General features: G+C 47.1%; 2 protein-coding genes across 7 annotated transcripts; one reads left to right on the top strand and one right to left on the bottom strand.

The window, feature by feature from the left end:
• Positions 1 to 650: 650 nt before the first annotated feature.
• Positions 651 to 20,341, top strand: LOC118510521 (serine/arginine repetitive matrix protein 2). 6 transcript variants are annotated; one of them, XM_036052465.1, is made up of 9 exons: positions 651 to 1,478; positions 1,563 to 1,664; positions 10,929 to 11,408; positions 11,503 to 11,565; positions 14,541 to 14,700; positions 15,864 to 15,919; positions 15,998 to 18,286; positions 18,358 to 18,588; positions 19,648 to 20,341. In XM_036052465.1, the coding sequence occupies exons 1-9, from the start codon at positions 1,237 to 1,239 to the stop codon at positions 19,763 to 19,765; spliced, it is 3,741 nt and encodes a 1,246-aa protein (XP_035908358.1). In that variant the 5' UTR covers positions 651 to 1,236; the 3' UTR covers positions 19,766 to 20,341. The 6 variants fall into 6 exon arrangements, with proteins under 6 accessions (XP_035908358.1, XP_035908355.1, XP_035908356.1 ...); XM_036052462.1 differs by lacking the exon at positions 19,648 to 20,341 and adding an exon at positions 18,780 to 19,407; XM_036052463.1 differs by lacking the exons at positions 651 to 1,478; positions 1,563 to 1,664; positions 19,648 to 20,341 and adding exons at positions 4,841 to 4,973; positions 18,780 to 19,407.
• On the bottom strand, positions 2,132 to 5,593 carry LOC118510522. Its single transcript, XM_036052466.1, has 2 exons — positions 4,356 to 5,593; positions 2,132 to 3,936 (listed from the first exon to the last, which is right to left on the bottom strand). Exons 1-2 carry the CDS (start codon positions 4,471 to 4,473, stop codon positions 2,768 to 2,770), a joined length of 1,287 nt encoding a protein of 428 aa, XP_035908359.1. The 5' UTR covers positions 4,474 to 5,593; the 3' UTR covers positions 2,132 to 2,767.
• Positions 20,342 to 20,348: the final 7 nt, after the last annotated feature.

The following is a 20,348-nucleotide window of genomic DNA, read 5'->3' as shown; positions in this document are numbered from 1 at the left end:
TCTGCCGTTAGTTGGTGCTGTTCCCGATGATGACACTCTAAAGTAGAAGAAATAGAAAATGAAACAGGAAAGTGGAGAATAAACATAAACAACCACTTTCTTTCGTAATTCTTTACTACTTATTCGACGCTTTACCGTTTCGCCCACTGTTCCTCGAAGCCTTTGAACTGCTCACGGTCGAGTAGTAATTCGTCTCGCTATCCAGTCTTCCGGTTTTCGCAATCAGCAAGGCCAAGACTCCTCTATGTGAGAGCCCTTGGCCATGTGAGTTTGGGCGAAAAAGATGGTCCGGTGCCATTCTCATTACATGTATTACCTACCGGAAGCTGGCTAATACTAAATCGTATCGTTCATACACCACGTAGTTATCGGTTCCTCAATCGTCCTTGCATGCATAGCGAGCCAACAATTCTTAGTTCCCCTTGAACGAAAATAAGATAACTTTATCACAACATGGTCCTTGCTTATCATTTATCAACATTTAACTGAAAATAGGTAAAGTCCTAGCACCACCAATTTAACCAACGACCAATTTAATTTATGCGCATGCCGCTTTCCCAGCACGCTGTCACATTTGACAGCTTTCACAAACACACACGCACACGAACGCCTGTCAGCTGTCAAAATGTCGACAGCAGGGGAAAAAAGTGCACAAAAAAAAATAAATCATGGCCGAACGTTCTCGGACGCACAAGTGCACGCTCCGTGAAATCGTCGCTCAGCTGCTGCTGTAAATGGTGATGCGTTTGTTGTGTGATTAGAACAGTTTCGCATCGCTACGGACAACGCTCGAGCAGTGAGCTGTGATCGAACAGTGATTTCGTAACCACTACTGCGCCACACTGCTACAATCGTCGCAGATCCGTGTCTACTGTGGTCGCCGTCACCGGCATCGGGCCACGGCCGCCCAAAGGCAAATTCTTGCGGGTTCTTGGAAGGGCGCGTAATATTGATTTTTCTGCTGTGTGTGTGTTTTTTTTTTGTTGTAAGACATCGACAAAGTGCGTTCTTTTGGCGTGTGAATATCGTTACATCGAACAAACCCCCAACCGCAAGCGGATCGTATCGTAACTCTCGGAACGGGACGCTTTAATCCGGCCAGCGTAGTTTGGTGTGCTCGGGCGTGTATGTGTTGCAAAAACTTGCCATAATATCGTGCGGTGTGTTTTTGTTTTCCTTTTTCGGTTACTGCCCCGCAAGCGGTGGTGTTAGTTGATAAGGGCAGAACAAAAAAAAATGTACAACGGAATCGGTCTTACTACACCCCGTGGATCCGGCACGAATGGGCACGTTCAGCGAAACGTGGCATTCGTCCGGCCGGGAAAGAAGGATAACATCAACTACCGGACGGAGGACGATTTAGCGAAGCTGGACGCACAATCGAACCGGCAGCCGAATCAAGGCATCCTGGACCACGAACGGAAGCGCAAGATTGAGGTGAAATGTGCCGAACTGGAGGAAGTGCTCGAAAGCCAAGGGTAAGAGCGTTGATTCACGGCCGCGCAGCGCGTGGGTTTTTGTTTCTGTATCGATTTTTAATCATTTTCGTACGACTATTTTAGGCTTGGCCAGGACGAAGTTCGTGCCAAGGTGGAGCTGTACCGTTCGAAGCTGATGGACCACGGGACGATTGAACTGCCGAAGGATGAATTTGGGAGATTGCTGTAAGTAGAAAAGCAAAAAACGACTCCCTATTTTTTTTTTTTTTTGAGGAATTCAAATGCGAGTCATAAATGTGAAACCTTCCAATGACGACCCCCGTTGTAGCGAGTGGTCGCGTTATACCTACACATAATGTACATATAACCGTCTACCCACGTCCGGTTGGGTTGGTTAAGTAGTACACCTGCGCACAGGTTTTCACCCTCCCTGATTGATGATTAATCCTGCCCGCAACATAATTACCGAGCGTGCTGGAAGGGCTTCGGCGTCCTTTTGCATTCCATACACGACGCCAGGCGTTCCGTTCCTTACGCGGTCAAGCATAACGAGAACAGGGATACTGTAAAAGGGAAACGTCTATTGGGGTCGAACAGTCCGTTTTCCAGTATCGTTGGTAAAAATCAATGGCTACTGTGTTTGGTTGAACTGTATTGATTTCGTCCGATGCATTGAAAACAAACAAAACATCTTAACTTTAAATACATTTATTGACGCCTCTCGATGCATTTGCGCCCCTCGCGTCTTCATCCTCTTAAATTAGCTTGCGTGTCAGGACACTACACAAAAAATGGCTTAATTTATTTGCATTTTTAATAACTATGAGTCATGTTTCCTTAGCAGTACTGTTCGAATCCTGTATAACACGCCGAGAAGTTCCGTTCATGCCAGACGTATGTCCTTCCTATGTAGATTTGAGTGCCATTGGGTCATACGTAAATTTGGGTCTCTAACTTTAAGAACCCTCACTTTTGTTTTCTTTTTTGTAACAATAACTTACTTTAATGTGTTGAAGCGCTCAGGTTAGTTTATGTAAAGGCTTATTCTTCACGTCCGACATAACCTACCCACATTTATCTTAAGGGCCCTGTAATGCTTATCAACCAAATGCTTGGTTTGCTTTTAATCAAATTTTGATATTCGATACATTCCCGACATGAACGGAAAACCTTGTCGTCGAGTTTAGTTTCACTGTGTTATTGTAGTTTTAGTTATTTCCAAACAGCTCTTCCTAACATCTCAATTTGGCACTTGGTCATTCCTGTGGTTCACATCACTATTTCACAACCAACCCCGCCCGCTTCACTCTACCCACCACCCACTGTCATCAGTCATCCTCCCGCGTGGAGTAGTCAACTGCACCACCATCATCACCCCCACCACCACTGGTCACCGGATGATCTTCACCCTCGACGTACATCGTTGCTAGCGGTTGCAGGAAATCGTTGCTAATGTTGCCATCCTCACTGCCAGTCGCATCGTCCCCGTTCACCGTAGCCGCACTGCGTACACCCTGCATAGCCTCGTTCAGGATCGCCAGTTCGGCGAATGTCTTGTGCTCGGTCCATTCGTCCGCAACGAACGGCTTCACCCGGGGCAACCGTTCCTTGTGCCGCAACCGTTGGTTCGTGTACCGATCGAACAGCTTCCCGGACGTATTCCGCTTGACCGTGTTTCGGGGCGCGTAGTAAATTTCTTTCAATTCCGCGGGAAACACTTGCGTTATCACATCCGCGTAATGGCTCATCATGCGATGCTTGAAGAGGATGTTAAAGTGCAGGAACTGATCGACGATCAGATGCGTTATGATGGTTTGGCCCCGCCGTTCCAGTGGTTCGTTCGGCTTGAAGCTGCTCAATATCCAGCGGCCCGATTGCGATGATTGCAGCAGCCGCAGCATACTGTCCCGATCGATGCGCACCGGTATGTCGCCGATAGCACCGGACGTTCGTTCCTTGAGCGTTGGTGGTTCGATCTTGCGCTTCACCAACGGCTGGACGAGGGAAAGCGATGCGGCCGTATAGGTGGGCGGCATGATGAGCGGCGAATCTCGGTCCGCGGTAGACCGTCGCTTCGAGCCATGCCCGTTGAGGGTAACAGCAGTCACCGGCCCGTGATCGTGATCCGTTTTGATGCTCACGACATCGTCGTCGGACTGTGGGTGCTGCTGTAGCTGCTGCAGAGCTGTTTGCGCCGCGGAATGGATATCCAAATCGAACGGATACTTTCGTTTGTACGTTGGAGGTGTGCCATTAAGGGCGGTCGCCGGATGTAACTGGCGTGGTGCAACGACAGAACCGGGAGTGGCAGTACCGTTCCCGTTCGGTAGCGCAATGTGAGCGGCAATGTTGCTAAGGAAGCTTTGCTGATCCTGTCGCCACTGGCGAAGGCGATGTTTGAAGAGAATCTTCTGGCCGAGCAGCCGCGGATCGCTGAACAGTTCATTAATTTCTGAATCCTCGATCAGCACCAAGCTGACCTCGTCTATACCGCAATCTGTAACAAGCATAACGGGGGCGGGCATGAGGTATAAGTCAAATTACTGTGCAAACTGATCGATCGTATGTAGAATGTGTAAAAGAAGATGTACGCTGTTGTGGCTTAACGCATGCGTTTGACGTGCGGGAAGGAGAGCGAACGCCGGGCGGCCCTTAGAGAGGGCGAGCGAGATGCAGATACACCCTGCCGATTCCGTGCTATGCCTGCTAATAGTGCGCGTTCCACCATCAACTCATAACTGATCGCATCATGGCAGAGCGCACTCTATAATAACAATGCTCTCCTGGGGTGTGTGTGTGTGTGTGTGAATGTGGGGGGATTAACGTCGCACAGCACATCAACTGGTTTTCGTTCTACAATTACCGCTTACAAAGCACAAACCAACGCAGTGTAAGAGGACGCGCGCCGATACTTACAAACCATTCTTTTGTATGCTGCCGCACTGAGGCCCCAATCGTTCACGACCAACTGCTCCAATAGGTTCCGATCGTACTCGCCCAGCATTTCCTTCGATTCGTCGCTTTGTTCCGACATGTTGATGAAAATGACGGATGGTGGTGTCCGGAAGAGTGTGTGTGTGTGTGTGAGTGCGTTTTTTTTCCCCAATTTCACTTTAATCAAAATAAAAGTGCAAGTAGCACACTGTGTTTTTCACTGGTCGTTAAACACTTTTTCACCGATCACAGGCACTTGATTTTAGTGCCTAGGAGCTTCTCACACGCCCTAGAGCTGTATTTTGTGTGCGGATTCCGGCCTGCAAGCAGCTATCTTTCACTTAACATCAATTATCTTGAGCTCCGCAGGCAGGCGGGTAACATGATGAAGGTTCGGTTCGTGCTCGTCGGTCGGAGCCAAGACAACGCACGCCGCAGAAACTGTTGACGGGCCGAGTAGAACTTCAAAACTGACAAATGGTGCGGATGCGGGTTGAGCTAGTGTTGGCCGCCGTTTGCCACCGGAATGACAAACAACCTACCACGCGAAGCGTACGAGCGCGAACAACGATTGAGCTGCGTGTTCTGTCTGCCTCTCAAGTACGTAGAATAGAAAGATTACGTTTAACGTTACCGTCCGCCGGAGAGACCGCGGCCGACGCGCGTCTACCCTACCAATAAAGGGGGTCGCTTAACACTCCTATTACTCTGCTGCTAGCTCAGCGCGCCTGATGCCATCCCTTTCTAATACCCTCCGAGATGGCTGGTTTGCTGGTGCCTGCCGGTTCGGGATTGTCGTTTAGGTATGGTTGAGGTTTTTCAACATAATATGTGTACCTCCCCTCCGCTCCCGGCGGTTTCCCCTACCCGCAATACCGGTTCGGCAACGGGGCAGCAAACCTCGGCTCGCTCGGTCTGAAAACTATCTTACAAGGAAAGGAAGGTACACAGAGCGAAAAGGGAAACTGTGTGAACCTTCCATTTGTTCTTCCCGTATGGTAAAACGGCAAAGAAAACGAGTCTACAAGCACCGAGATTGTTGGTTTGGTTAAGTTGGTGATGCTCAAAAATAACTCCGAGGTACACAACGCACGGAGAGAATGTGGTTTTTTACCCTCCACATGGTCCGGCCGATCGGTTGGGACGACGACGACGACGACGAGATGGGTTCGGTTGGTAAAAGGTAGTCGATATGTTGGAAGCGATATGCCGAAGAACCTGAACCCCTTTTACGGAAACATCCACACGTACGCGCACTAGCTCATCGGTGTGTGTGTGTGTGTCCGTCCGTCTGTAGCTTCTCTTGAGCATTGATGGATGATGGTGTAGAATAGGATAAAGTGGAACTGGATCCGGGGGAGGAGATCGGTATGGGCAGAATTATACGCCAGAAGTAGCATGATCAGCAGCAGCAGCAGCAGCAGCAGGACGAAGCTATACAGCGAGAGAGAGCGAATGCATTGCAGGAGGCCTTGCCTTACACAGAACCGGCTAAAAACGTGCGTAGTAGAGCAGGCCGAGACAGACAGAGAGCTGCAGCGGAAAGGCAACAAGGGCGCCGAGGGACGAGAGCAACAAAGCGAGAGAAATCCGATCCGAGAAGATGGGGTATGACAACGATGGTGTTGCTGGTAAATCGAACCCGTACAGCCGCTCAGCTACACGCCGAATCAAACCAATCGCAATGTATGCTTTTTTAACCACCGTCAAAAGAACGAGAACTGGGAAGCGCCTCTCCAAATCGGATTTGCAGAGAGCGAACGGGACCATCAACAAAACTAAACCCACCTTTGGGGAGGGGAAGGGAAGGTGGAAGGAAGGAACGGGAGCGAACGATGTGTTGGCTATGCGATAAACAGATGCAGCACGTCGACGACCGAGCAGAAGCATAAGAATTAGGAGAGTCGACGACATTGGAGGATAAGATAAGGGAAACATGATCACAATAGTTGGTGATGTTCGCGACTCCAACAGTAGGGCCGAACCTAATAGAAGGAAGAGGGAGTATGATTATGCTTCTTCTTCTTCTTCTTCCTTGGCACTACAACCTCGAGAGGACTCGGCCTGCCATTTCTGGCTTTCTGTCACTTAATTTTACCCGTAGTAAAGTAGTCAGCCCTACGTACGGGGAGGCGGTCTGGATGGGATTTGAACCCCGACCCTGCCTTGTGAAGACCAGCGCCGCTGTCGCCTCGGCCACCGGACCGCCCCAATGATTATGCTTACTTTAATAAAAAAATTGTTGTTGAGTGTCATAAATGCCTTTTAGGTCACAGCAAAACGATCTGTACAGTGCTGAGAAGCTAGACGAGAATGCAGACTTGGCCGAGAGCAGATGGAACGCGACGCGAGCACAGTCGTGTAGAGCAAAAGCGAAGTGGAAAATATGGATTGAAATAGTAAATAACCAAAGCCGCCAGTGTACGACCATCATCGCATCGCACCGAACCAAAAACGAGCAAGCAATTATGCGAGACAAACAGACCAGCCAAAGGAGAGAATACCTCCGTTCCCATGATCTTGACCACACCGCTGCCCACCCGTCCTGTTGAGCTATGTATGAAGCGTGTCTGTATATGTGTATATGGGAATGCAGAGCGCTCTCGGCAAGGGCGCACGAGAAAGGGTGCTGCGAATGTTAAATTGATTGTACATCTTTGCTGCGGCTGCTTCCCTACAAGTCCACATGTGCCCCGACGGTTGGGTTGGTTTGAGTTTTTACACGCACTCGCCAAGCAGTGTGCGGAGAGTTTGATTCCGGAGACAACAACTACCACGCTATTTGAAGATATGCCTCCGAGCCAGGCCAATGGAATATATGATTGTAATGACGACTACGACGACAATGACACGCGATACCGGGGGAGAGGAGGGTAAACGGTTGACAATAATCGGCAACGGCATGAAACACATTCGGCATGGAGGAGAGGATGCATACTCTTCTCCGCCTTACATCTGGGAGGAAGGGAGGCGGTAGCAGAGAGGAGGGGTACATGAAGCACTTTAGATACTTGTGAGTGGAATAAAGACACACTCCAAACTATGACCAGCGGCGTATGACTCTGGCAAAACGTGGTGCGTTTATTCTGAGCTGAGTCTAGCCGTGAAACAGCACAACCAGGACGCTCCAATGCCGGGATGCCATCAACGCCTGTTCTTCGGATTCCTGCACCACAAACAATGAGCGGCCTCTCTCGTCTTGCACCAGACTTGCCGACGGGGCTATAAGATTGAAAAATAAGCATAAAATCTCCGCACCCGAAGCTGCTAACCGCATGGAAGTTGTTTTGAAATCGTAATTGACAAAATATGATTCTATTTATGTACACGCTCAGACCTCGACGACACTCTCCGTACGTAGATCTCCGGGGGGGTTTTTTTTTCTTCATCTTCTGATTCTGTGTCTGCCAAACTGCAGAAGAACATGGAGCATTTTTGAAATTCATCCAAAAGTAGATTGCAAATGAGTGCTCTTTGCTGTGGACGAGAGTAGGGCTTGGATTATTGGATGCGCTTGTTGACACGAGGAAGTCGAGATCTTGAGGTGGAGGATGGATGAGGAGTGGACAGCTTTTGAATAAACTTTAAATTTGGATTTAATTAGGTCTCCTTTTCGTTAAGCGAGCATGTTATGTGTAGCTGGTCTTTTATTTTTGTTTCGATCATATTAACCTTCGGATAGGTTTATCGTCTATCGAAATTAAAATTCATCAATTCACTGGGTACAGCATCACTGGAAAGAATCATGTGTTTGCTGTGGTTCATTCTCGTTCATATTCATGCGCAATAGCAGCTAGCAATAGCTTGCAGCAGGAGCAGCATCAGCAGCGAGGGACACTCACTCGCACCGATCCTTACAGGTTCGTTTGCCAGTTGGAAAAAACCTCCGCCCTAGGTCTCCATCATCCCTCCAATGGTTAATAAAAGCATTTGTGCTAGGGAAGCATAGACAGGCAGGTGCCTTTCCCTTTCCTGGAACTGTGTGCTCTGAAAGCCCTGTGAACAATGGAGGCTTCAGTTGTATCCTGTGCAGTGCAGTGAACACAGTGTCAAGATGGCTACCTGTAGGAGATGAAGTTGAAATGCGGAGGACTGAAGTCACAATTTTATGTTCCCGTTTCTAGTGAAACAGTGAAAAAGATGCATTCCTTTAAGTTAAGGTGTTGCAAAGCGCTAAGGCATCGATAAGCGAATAACAGCATCCGGTGGTTATTAAAGCAGTGATTCTCCAGCATTGGCACTGACATGGCGACAACACCACCCAACCCAGTCGGATCGATAATCGGCAAATTAAAGCCCTTTCGCACCATGGCGAACCAGCAGGAAGGCGGACATTCAGGACACAGCGGGCCGATTCTGTGCGAAACAAGCGTTCAATCGTGTGGCGATTCCGTTTATGTTGGTGGAAGAAAATTGGATCGTAACATGGCACGACCGGGCGAAAACGGGCTGAGATTAATCCGCTAAGGATAGCAATGTAATAGGAGACAACATGTGAACCGTCACAGCTAGATGCGCTAAGCAAATCACTGAAAAGTCTTCCATAACGAATCCCGCGACAAGTTGGGATTTGTATCTAGTGTTAAGCAGTAACTAGTGGTAGAAAGCGAGCTCGATTGGCGATAGTATCCAAAGCGGAGGGAATGTTCCAGCTTCCACAAATAGTACATCAACGGTCTTCCAAGAAAATTGTTATATAGAGATAATTTTGTTGCCATCTTGCAACGCGTTGTTGAAAGCAATATTTATCACTAAATCAGCGTCTTCCAGTAACGCCTAGACATTAACGAAACATGAAGAAAAAACTCTCACCGGCAACCAAATTTCGGCGCCGTTTAGCAGCGATGAGGAAGAAAGCTCAGCACAGCGGCGGAACTGGCGGTGGCCAATCGTTCTGCAATCGAAAGCTGCCGAAAGAACAATTTTTCGAGCACGATTTACGCTACGAAGATATGCCGGAGGAAAACGCCTACGAAGAGATGGATCCACCCGATTCATCCACTAATCCGGCGGAAAGTGAAGCACACACCGCAAACCTATCGACCCGTCAGCTGGATGGTCCATTGGTAAGGCCATACTCCTCGCCCACATCGTCAACCGCATCGGACCGAGAACTGGAAGAAGGTCCAGAGGCAGGAGGTGGTGGGTTGGAGCGAAAGATAAAATCGGCCGTTCAGGTGAACGAAGTGCCACCGAAAAGACATTCAGCAAAGCACGCAAAATTCGGACGCAAAAAGCGAAGGCCAACAGTGCCAATGTTTAGTGCGTTGCACTGGAACAATCGTAAGATGCTGGTACAGTTGCAGAAACAGCTACGCATGCAGGGCCTCTGCCTTTCGTCTCTTCCTGCCGAAGGGCAGAACGATGAGCCGCGGAAGATGGCAGGTCTGCTGCTGGCTAATGGTGCTGCTGGTAGCAGTTGCTCTAGCGCCGGCGGCATTATCCATGACGGTGCCGGATGCCACTGCCATTGCGCATGTGCACCAGCCAAACTTCCGACCAGGAAATGTACCGGCAAAAATCACGAACCACACGGTGGACGTGCAAGAAGCGCTTACCTTGGCGAGAAAGCTGTTTGCATTGGCCGACCGTCACGAAACAGACCGAACCATGCTCAGTCAGTGACAGGAGGACATCGTCGTACCCATCGCTCCAACCAACAACACCTGCATGGTTGCGCGGGGGACCATTCAGGCAGTGGTAAGAAAAGGTCGCTCCAGCACCTTCACCGAGACGATTCCTGCTCCACACGTTCCTCCTCGGCCTCGTCCTGCGGTGCTTCGGAGGGTGGTTCGTGCCAGGTTCGGAAGCTGTACCGTCAGTCGCATCCGGAGCTACCGTCCGCATTGGTAGCGCAGTCCAGCGGCAGGTCTTTCAATTGCCCGAAGCGCCATCACCATCAGGAACCGATAGTGGACCATTGCAGCAGCGTTCAATCTCAGCACCTGCTTCCCCATCATATACCTCACCATCATCACCATCATCAGCAGCAGAAGTTCTGTATCCGTACCACCTCGGCCGCTGCTGCTACCAGATCCACCGCCGCCAGCATTCCGATTTGCATGCAAGCGATGCATAGCGTTGTGAGGTAATAAGCCACCGGGACTGGAGTGCACTAAATGTTTGTCCAATGATTCCTCTTGATGGATGTAGTTCGAAATTATGTTCTTGTAGCAGTATTTTAAAGTGATATTTGCTCAACACCTTAGAATCTCTCTTGCATCATCATGAACTGTGTCCCGATTTTGTGTCATCGATTCGAATTACTCCGTTTATTGGATGATAAAGTGCAAATGGACATGTCCTTCATCAACATTAATTTATGTCCATCCAACAAACATAGGCCCTAGGTAATAGGTAATACCATGCCGCGAAGTAGGGTCCTGCCTTCGCCGTAATGGGATCATTTCGGCTGAAATGAACCGTAAACACGCAAACATGGCTCGCTGTATGAACTATGCCACCAATGCGTTCCATTTTTCCCCGTGTATAACCATATCTAATCTAATATGTTTTTCCACTCCATTCTTTTTTCGCCCCCCGCCAATCTAACAGTGTACGGGAAACGCATCACATCGCACAGGCCCAGCAAGAGAAGAACGCGAAACTGCGCGAAGCGTTCGGCATATCGCAGTACTTTGTCGAGGGTACCAGCTTCGACCAGGATCGCAAGGCCAAGGAAGATCTCGCCAAATCGGAGGCCCTGCAAAAGGAGCTGGCGGAAAAGGCGGAGAAGGCCAAAGAGATGGAGCGAGCGAACCGGAAACGGTACGCACTCGTACGTACGCCATCGCCGGAAAGGGAGGACGTTGCCGGGGATCGCAGCAATGGTGGCGGCAAACAACGGCGAAGGCGCGATGATGGTTCCAACGACGAGCGTGAGGAAGGCGAACACGTGGACAATGATGAGGAAAATGATGATGATGATGACGACGACGATGGTGGTGGTGGTAAGGTGAATGCGAAAACGGCCAGCGGTTCCCTGCGGCGCGATAAGGACGAGAAGAAGAAGAAAAAGAAAAAGGCCCGAGACGTGTAAGTTGCATGTCGTTAGTATTATAGCGATTGGAGAATCAATTACTTATGGACGTAAATTTTTTTTGTTTGGTCCTTTTCTTCTGTCTTGTAGATCTTCCAGCCCGGAACGCAAAAAGGACAAGAAGAAGAAGTCGAAGAAAAACAAAAAAGAAAGGTAATTATGATAACGCAATCGTGTTCAAATGCCAAACTTTACAGCCATATTCCGATCGATGGGTCATTTTGGTGCAAGGATAACGTTTAGTTCATCCTCCAGCGGCGGTTGGCGAGAGGATTGCTTTATAAATCCTTCATCTGAGCCCTTTAGGGTGTCCATAAAGGGAGTAGGGAATTGAAGTTTACTCTTGCAATGCATGTGTGTGTATGTGTCGCGTGATAAAGGTATAGTAAAAATGGTGGGAAAACGGTCGCCCTCCGTCACTACTAGATACAAGTTGCGTTGCTGTGTGTCGACAGACAGAAAGGCACCTGCATCGAACATGTGCAATCCTATGTGTAAAACTGTTATTCACAAAATACTAATTCTCATCATCTCTCTATCTTACATCTTTTCTCATTTGTTTATTTTTGCTCTCGAATACACTGTCTGTCTTACCGATTGTGCGCGCCACAAATGTTGCAAACAAACAAACAAACAAACTTTTAACAACAAATTAATCGTTCAAACACACTATCGTGTGGTTGAGTGCAAATCTATCTACATACCCACACAACAACAACAACAAAAAAACCCGTTAAAAACTCCCCAAATCTAAACTTTCCCAAAAACACATGTTTATCAATACTATCACGCGCTCTAGTTGGTAAGTATTTTGTGCTGTGCCTGCCTAATAGTAATTTAAGTTTTTCTTTCCCAAACCGTTCTTTATTGTTGGTATGGTATTTTGGGTTTTACTTTCATTTTATTTCTTCCCTCCTCTATGCCTCCTCTACCTTTAACTTAGTGTTGGAGCGGCGCACCATCGCTGTGCAAGAAGAGCACATCGTTTTTCAGTTGATAATGTAAAGGCATCAATCTTTTGGGTAGGATCCTTCGATGAAATGGTAAACGAAGCTAGTTGACATCGGTGGCTTCAGGTGGCAGGAGAATCAATTCCCTTTCTATTGTGCAGTAACCAGATGATATTGTAATCGAAGCCTTTGATATTGGACAGGAGCCGACAGCGCTCGGCTGAGTGCGTAATTTACAGGTATAAACGCGGGTTGTGAGATTGTCACAAGCTTTTGCTTAAAAGATCATTGTCATTCACAATATCATCGGCTTCGATTACAATATCATCTGGTAACTTTACAAAAAAAAAAGAAAAGTGATTCTCCTGTCGTCTGATGCCGTTCTCATGTCAACTAACGTTTTTTTATCATTTCAACTGAAGAGCCTACCAAAAAAAAATGGATGGTTTTACAATATCAACTGAAAACCCCTGTATCAATTGAAAAACACTGTATCAATTTGCTTTGATGTGTTTTAAACAATCTCTTCTCGTTTAAAACTATTCTCCAAGCATTATATTTTGCTTAGTATGTTTTTATTCTAATGCTACAATGCTATTGGAACCATGCACACAATTCAGCATCGTTTGGATTGATCGTGCCTCTCCCAAATTGACCTATACTATGCCATGAGCTCATATGTTTAGCTTATTTGCGCTTGCCTGTATCTGTTCTGTATCGTTCTGTTCAGCGACTGTATTAAGTTACCGATTTGTTAGCGTTCTTCCCGTTTGGACATTAATTTTCTGTTACGTTTAAGTAAGGATTTTCTTACCCTCCTAAGCATTTTAACCCTTAATAGTGTAACTGTTTCGATCGAATGGTCTTTTTTTCTCTTATGTTAACAAAATTCGCAATGGAAATAGGATGTTTTTTATTACCAAAAGCCACATATTTCCCAAAACGATGAACAAACAAAACCAAACAAAAACAGGAACTGTTTTCTTATTTTATTCTTTTTTCTCTCCTTTTTTCCACCGAAAGACAGACCAATAATATGATGAAAATATATTTAACATGTGATGGAAAGGTAAAAAATTAATTATTCCCATTTAAAACAGCTGCGGTGTTTTTTTTTTCTCTCCCCCCGTTTACTCTCTTATTCTCTTACAGTTAACCACTATTACTCTAATGAATTATTACTGTACCTCCTCCTTCTAGTTCTTGTGGTTTTTCGATGAATGTTGTTTTTAACCACCCTGCAGTTACAATGTTTTCATCGGTTGCATTTAACAAACAAAGAACGAAAAAATGAAAAAATTAAACTAAATAGCGTAACAATTATAAGTTTTTGGGAAGCATAACCATATGTTGAGTAGAAACATTCCAAATCCGGAATACTAATGCAAAATTATGCTAGAGGTATTGGAAATGTAGTATGAAAAAAGAAGCAGTAAAAACGATGCAGAGGCTATTTTTTCAATATTGTTTTAATGGTGTATGCGTTACTAACACACAAGAGTTAAATAGTCTTTTTTTTCGTATAATCCAAAACTTTTTTACTATATCAACTAATACAGAAAATCGAAGAGTTTAGCTAGAAACGCACCACACAAGTAGCATTTACTAACAGTGCCTTTACTGTTTTGTGATAAATAATTTATAAGTTTTTTGAAAGTCACAAGTGATTTTTTTAACAAAGATGAATATAAAACTTCAAATAACATAATCAAAATTAAATTAATACTGTTGAGCAATAGTTTGGAAAGCATTTTTCGAAAAAAAATTACCATACCCCAATCGGTTTTTGAATAATTAAGGACACGGACCTGATTTTTTCTTTATTTGTTATTACAAAAGTGTTATTCAGATAGTATTCAAAAACAAATATACACACTCACACACACCAACATATCTGAAGCTTTTCCCAAATGCAGCGCGACATCCTACCACAAATGTTGTGCAGAATCAGCGGTGTTTTGCTCATGCTATTATATACAAACATATATATTTGTACCTCCATTGTGAACAATTGGGGGATTGAATTACGATCTCTCACTTGCGTTTTGCTTTCTTCTATTTACCTACCGATTCTAACACACTATTTCGCTTATGTTTTTCCTTTTACTTTTTGGTTTTGATCGCACGATGGCACGACCACGATGGGTGGGATACTGGATGCGGCCTTGGACGACTTAGAACGAAGAAGAAACACTCCAAAAAATCTCACCGCGGTGGCGACGATCCGAGCGACACGTCCGACTCGGAATCGGACTCCGATTCGAACAGTGATGGGTCGTCCGACACGGAACGCGAGACCAGCAGCAAGCGGAAGAAAAAGTCCTCGAAGAAGGAAAAGGTAGGCGCACTGAAACGCCCGTCGCGATAGTCGGGTCTCGGATGTTTATTTGTATATTTGGAAACCATGTAACGTACTAACCATTATTGCGCGCTTTTTTAACACACCTATCTATACACCCTGCCCCAATGTGAATATTCTGTCCGGTACCGCATACCACCTGAACCCCTGGTATGAGGGAACAATTGTCAAGGATAGGAACAAGGATAGGCATAAGCTTTTTTTTGAAAAACAAGTCATTGAACGCACAGTAGCTCCATTACACCATATTGCCCTACTCGCAGCGTCCAACGAGAAAGTCCAAACGCTGAATATGTACACTTCCCGTGTCACCTCATGCTTGTGAAGCTTATACTATTTATACTTTATTTTTGATTTTTTTTGTGTGTGTTTCGGTTTCAAAATGGCTAGAAGAAAACCAACAAAAAACCGCTTCATTTGTTTTTATTTTTGCTCGGAATGAAGCAGTTCGTAATTCTTTTAACAACATTTCTTCTACTACCGAAAATCAACCAACTCTCAAACAATTCTCCTCTGCGTGTGTATGTCTGTGTGTGTGATTATATTATTCAATTGTTGTAACACTTTCTTTTTATCGCATAATTAAAAGCGGAACTCTCTTGATCGAAAAATTAAGATCTGAAGGTATTTTTGTCATAGTTTACTTATTCTAAATCGAAAACAGCATAAACCTACACCAATCATATGCATACTCTTATATAGCTTTTCTACATACCCTTTATCGTTGCATTTCCGGTTTGGTTCCCGTATTTTGTTCACTTTTTATCTTATGATTTTCTTCCAATAATTATAAAATTTATTTTGTTTGTTTGTGTGAGTGACGAGTGATTTCATTCTTTTCCCATTTTCTATAAGTTTCTTATTGTATTAATTCAAAAATTGTTTCTTTTGTTTTCTGTTGACCTTTTTCCAGGGTCATCGTACCGTTTCTGTTTTATTGCATTGTCGCAAGTCACACTCTTACTTAGAACATTATTCATTCCAATTCCAATAAACATTAGCCTAGTGAACTTAATTGCCATTTGAATATGGTTTTTGGTTTTTCTTAGATGTTTCTAATCTTTTGAATGCTGTACGTTTATTATACCCTCTACCGGTTTCGACTAACTCCATGGCGATAAATCGTTTCATTCTCTTCGCAGAAAAAGAAGTCATCGAAAAGGAAGAAGGCAAAATCTCGATCTCCGTCGCGCAACAGGTAAGCTTTCTCCGTTATCTTGCTTTCTTTAAGCTTTTTTTTCAAATAGCTAATGCACGAAAATACTCATCGTTGTAGATCTCCTGCTGCTGTCAGCAAGAAACAGTCGCTGGAAGAACAGCCAGATAAGCGCAGGGATGAGAAGGATAAACCTTCCGAAACACGTCACGAGGATAGGAGCGGACGTTCGGTTGATCGCAGCATTGGTGGACGTAGGGATCGTTCGAACAGTCGGCATCGTAACGATGGTCAGCGGACGCGTGAGCTTAGCCGGGACCGGCGGGGTAACAATGCCGTTCGCCGAGCACCGTACCGATCGGATCGTTACGAGGAAACGCGTAACAGCCAGCGTGGCGATGGAAACTATTACAATCGCTACCGCGACCGTGACAGTCATCGCATGGCGGAAGAACGTCCACGCCGCAGTCGGTCGAGAAATCGGCGCCGTGAACGTTCACCTGCGAACGAACGCAACGATCGATCACACTCACGGTCGCGTTCGGGAAGCCGTCGTCCGAATCGTCCTGCCGTGCGGGGATCGAGTGTGGACAAAGCTAAACACAACAATCGCCGGGAACGCACACCACCGAAACAAATGGAGCTCGATAGAAGCCGTGAGCGCGAACGAACTAGGGAACGAGACCGCGATCGTCGCCACGGCGATCGCGATCGTGGACGGGAAAATAATCGCGACCAGGGACGGAATCGTTCGGTCAGCCCGAAAAGGAAGGAACATCGTTCCTCGCCACCACGTCGTCAACGCGAGGAAGAGGAGCAAAGTGTCGGGAAAAAGCGTGACAAATCACCAGCACGACGTTCGCCGGATCGTAAATCAAAAGCGAGTGCGAATACGGCTAGCGGTGAGTCGAAGAATCGAAAGAGATCGCCGTCGCCGAAGGCTCCCTCACGCCATCAATCCGTTACGAGTGCGGCGGATAAGGTCGAGAAAGCGGTACGTCACCAGCAGCAGCAGCAGCAGCAGCCCAGTCCAGTCCAGTCAAAGGCTGCGAATGAGAAGCAATCTACATCATCATCCGACGAGGAAGAATCAGATTTGGACTATTCTCCTGCAAGAAGAAATCCGGAACGGTACAGCGATATCCTGCAACGGCTCAAGCCGCACGCCGACGCCAACGGAGCAGAACATGCCGATAAACCAGCGACAAGTAAAAACAGTAAACCGGTCCCTTCCAATTCACCACGCTCGTCTAAAAAGCTGGACCGTTCAGCCAGCCCCGCTCGGGACCGTTCCAACAGGAACGACGCGCAAGAGCGGACCAAAACAAAGGCGGGCCATCGTTCGTCCACGAGTCCACGCCAACCGCAAAGAGATCGATCTCGGTCTCGAGATCCAAACCGTCACCATTCGACAGCGCCATCGTCCCCGAAGAGGAAAGATTCATCTCGCGGCGTATCTCCACCCGAAGAAGACACAAAGAGGCGAGACAAACCAGCGGAAAAATTGTCAACCTCTTCGTCGCCTACATCGAAGCGAGCAAAGTCACGATCAAGATCGCCAGAGGTGAAAAAACGTCGTCACGAGCGTTTGTCGCAAAACGAACGTCCTGAAACGCGCAGTCCGGAGCGTAACGATTCGGCCCGAAAAGCGAAGGCAAAGAAATCATCCTCGTCATCTGGGGCAACGGCATCGACGACGGTCCAGCAGCCGGTCGTGAAGCTACACTCACCCGAATCGGAACATTCCCAGTCCGATAGCGACGAGCAGCGACAGCAGGAGCGCAAACGAAGTGCGCACCGCGACCGGGACGATCTGGACGCGTTCCTTCCCATTAACGACGAAACCCGCGAACAGGAGAAGGACCTAACGCTACTGAAAGCGCTAAAGCATGATCTGGCGGCGAAGGCAAAGCAAAGTTTGGAGAAGAAGAAATCTGGATCGGAAGGTGCTGCTGCTGTGGCTTCCAGCAGCAGTGCCTTGGCGTTGAAGGTTGTTGGACTGCCGGGTAAAGGGCCGGTCGACGCGCTACAGCTTCTGCAACCGGTACCGCCCGCTAGCGCTAGCAAGCCGGGCCCAACAAAACCGATCGTTTCAAATGAGAAGCTACCGCCCGCGGGAGTAAAGCCGTCCGTTGCCGGTCAGGATGAGAGCAGCAGTTCGCAGATGAAGAAGGATATTCACGAGATACTTAGCACGGTCGGTGCTTGTGCCGTAGCGAACGGTTCCGAAGTGGCGGCCAGTCTAGCGAAGACAACGATTCTGCATGCGGTCGACAGTATACTGAAGGAGAAGATATCGGGCACTGCGAAGGACAAGCAGCAACCGGGGCCCGGCAGTAAAAGCGCGCGCACCGCTACCCGTACCAGTCGCTCGAGATCGCGCTCCCGTTCTCGCTCACGTTCGCATAAGTAGGTGGTGGGTGGTGTTCAATGTCGCGCAATTCTTGCTAACCCCCTTTCCCTTTTCTCCCGATAACTAGATCCCGCAGCTACAGCAGTTCGAGCAGTGGTTCGGGAAGTTCCCGCTCGCGCAGCCGATCCTCGTCGTCGCACAGTCGCAGCTCAACGGACCGTGGCAGCAGCCGTTCGCGAAGCCGGTCCAGCAGCCATTCGTCGCAATCCTCGCCGCGATCGCGGACCGCTTCCCGTTCACCGTCGATACCGCGTCGGGCAGGATCGCCCTCGTTCCTCGATCGACGTCGTATCACCAGGTAAGTGCTTGTGGAGTCTTACTACTGCCCTGCTACCGAATTCACCTAGACTTGTTTAAACATGAGTTCAAGCACTGTTTTGTTCTAGCCGATAGTATCGCGTGATACATTTATACACCTTACGTTCCTTTATTTTCTTTTCGTTTCTATTATTAATTTCGCCTTTATTTGTTTCAATTATTATGCAAAAGCACCTCCCGCTCCCCGCCCCGTAGTTTCCGCACGCGTCACGATCTCGGTCGGCGACGGCGTCCATCATCCCGATCAAGGTCCCGATCGTCCGATTCGTCCGCTTCATCCCGCGGACGCTCGTCTCGCTCCCGGGCCCGCTCGAGAAGTGTATCGCGCCACCAGCGATACAGTGACCGTCGGGGTGGTCGTTCCCGTGGTGAGCGACGCTCACCCCACCGACCACCACGGGCACACCGGTCACGATCCTCTTCCAGATCATACTCCCGGCGTCAGGATCATCGAGCTGATCGTTAAGCTATTTGGCGCTCACACACACACACACACAAACAGATACACTCTCTGTCCACACCACTTTACAATTTAAAGACTAAAACGTCTTTGGATTAGTGACGTTAACATTACTTTACTGCAACACACACACACATTTACCGCTTAAGGTAGAGCAGAACACAAGGCTTTTGCGGTTAGCAAAACCATCACCAAACCACCTGTAAACCTGTAAATTGATAACAAAAAAGCAATTTACTTGCGCATCTATTATGTGTATAGCTTTAAATTAAATTGGTGAAATATATTTCCCTCTCATCCCGCTCAGTTCGTATAATAAATTTATTATTGTTTCTATCATTTTGATCCGTTTTTTTATATTAAGTTCCATCCAGTAGTGTGTGTGTGCGTAAGCGGCATTACACTTAGTGTTTTTCTCTAGTACCGCTTGATTTGTTCATTTGTTGATTGTTCCTGAGTTGAGTGAGTATAGTTGGAGAGTCGCTGGAGCTCTAATATCAACACTAATACATTGTTTTTCGACTGTTCTCTTCTAACACTGCTGCAACCCCACCGCGTGGATTGTGAACCCCCTTGCAGTGCACGCAAACGTCCGATACCGTATCGCAGACCGACGCCATCGTCCGCTTCGAGCTGTGGCAGTAGCTACCACAGCCGTGGCAGTCACTCGAGAAGCCGCAGCCGTAGCAAGAGCTAAATTTTACACTCCAAAGCCTCCTATCCTCATCGTCAACCGGCATCGATAGTTTGCGGTCATCATGGCAACGACAGCCATGCGTACCCATGGCGAAGGGTTTTTAGGGTTGATGTGCCGTTGGATGGTGTGGATCATCAACAAAACTCCTGTACATTCCGAGAGACCCCGAAGGATCAGTCCACCCACCCACAAATCGGTCCTTTGATCATATCATACGTGATCGTGCCATTATTTAACTGCAATTGAACCGTTAAGTGGTTCCATAACGCGTAACGTATTTATTTGAAATATTTATTTTGAAGTGCGTAATGTGTACCTTTCTACCGCATTCGTTGCAATATAAGTTGCTCGCTAGTCACGTCTCTAATCTCGATTTTTCGATCTTTAAGTTATAAAAATAATCTCACACGCGCGCATCCTCCTTCACCAATCGTTAGAAGCATAATGGATATTAAGCAAAGCAGTCAAACGTTTCTTTGCTCCTTCTACCACATTCCCGGTTGCAGTAGACGATCAGCAACACCTTTGAACGTAGGTGAAAATAAAAAGAAACACATACTCAATACTCTCAACACACTTAGCA

Source organism: Anopheles stephensi, chromosome 3, assembly GCF_013141755.1.
Source record: "Anopheles stephensi strain Indian chromosome 3, UCI_ANSTEP_V1.0, whole genome shotgun sequence".
NCBI lineage: Eukaryota > Metazoa > Arthropoda > Insecta > Diptera > Culicidae > Anopheles > Anopheles stephensi.
Note: the sequence above shows the minus strand (reverse complement) of the source record. Positions and strands in the feature narration are given on the sequence as shown.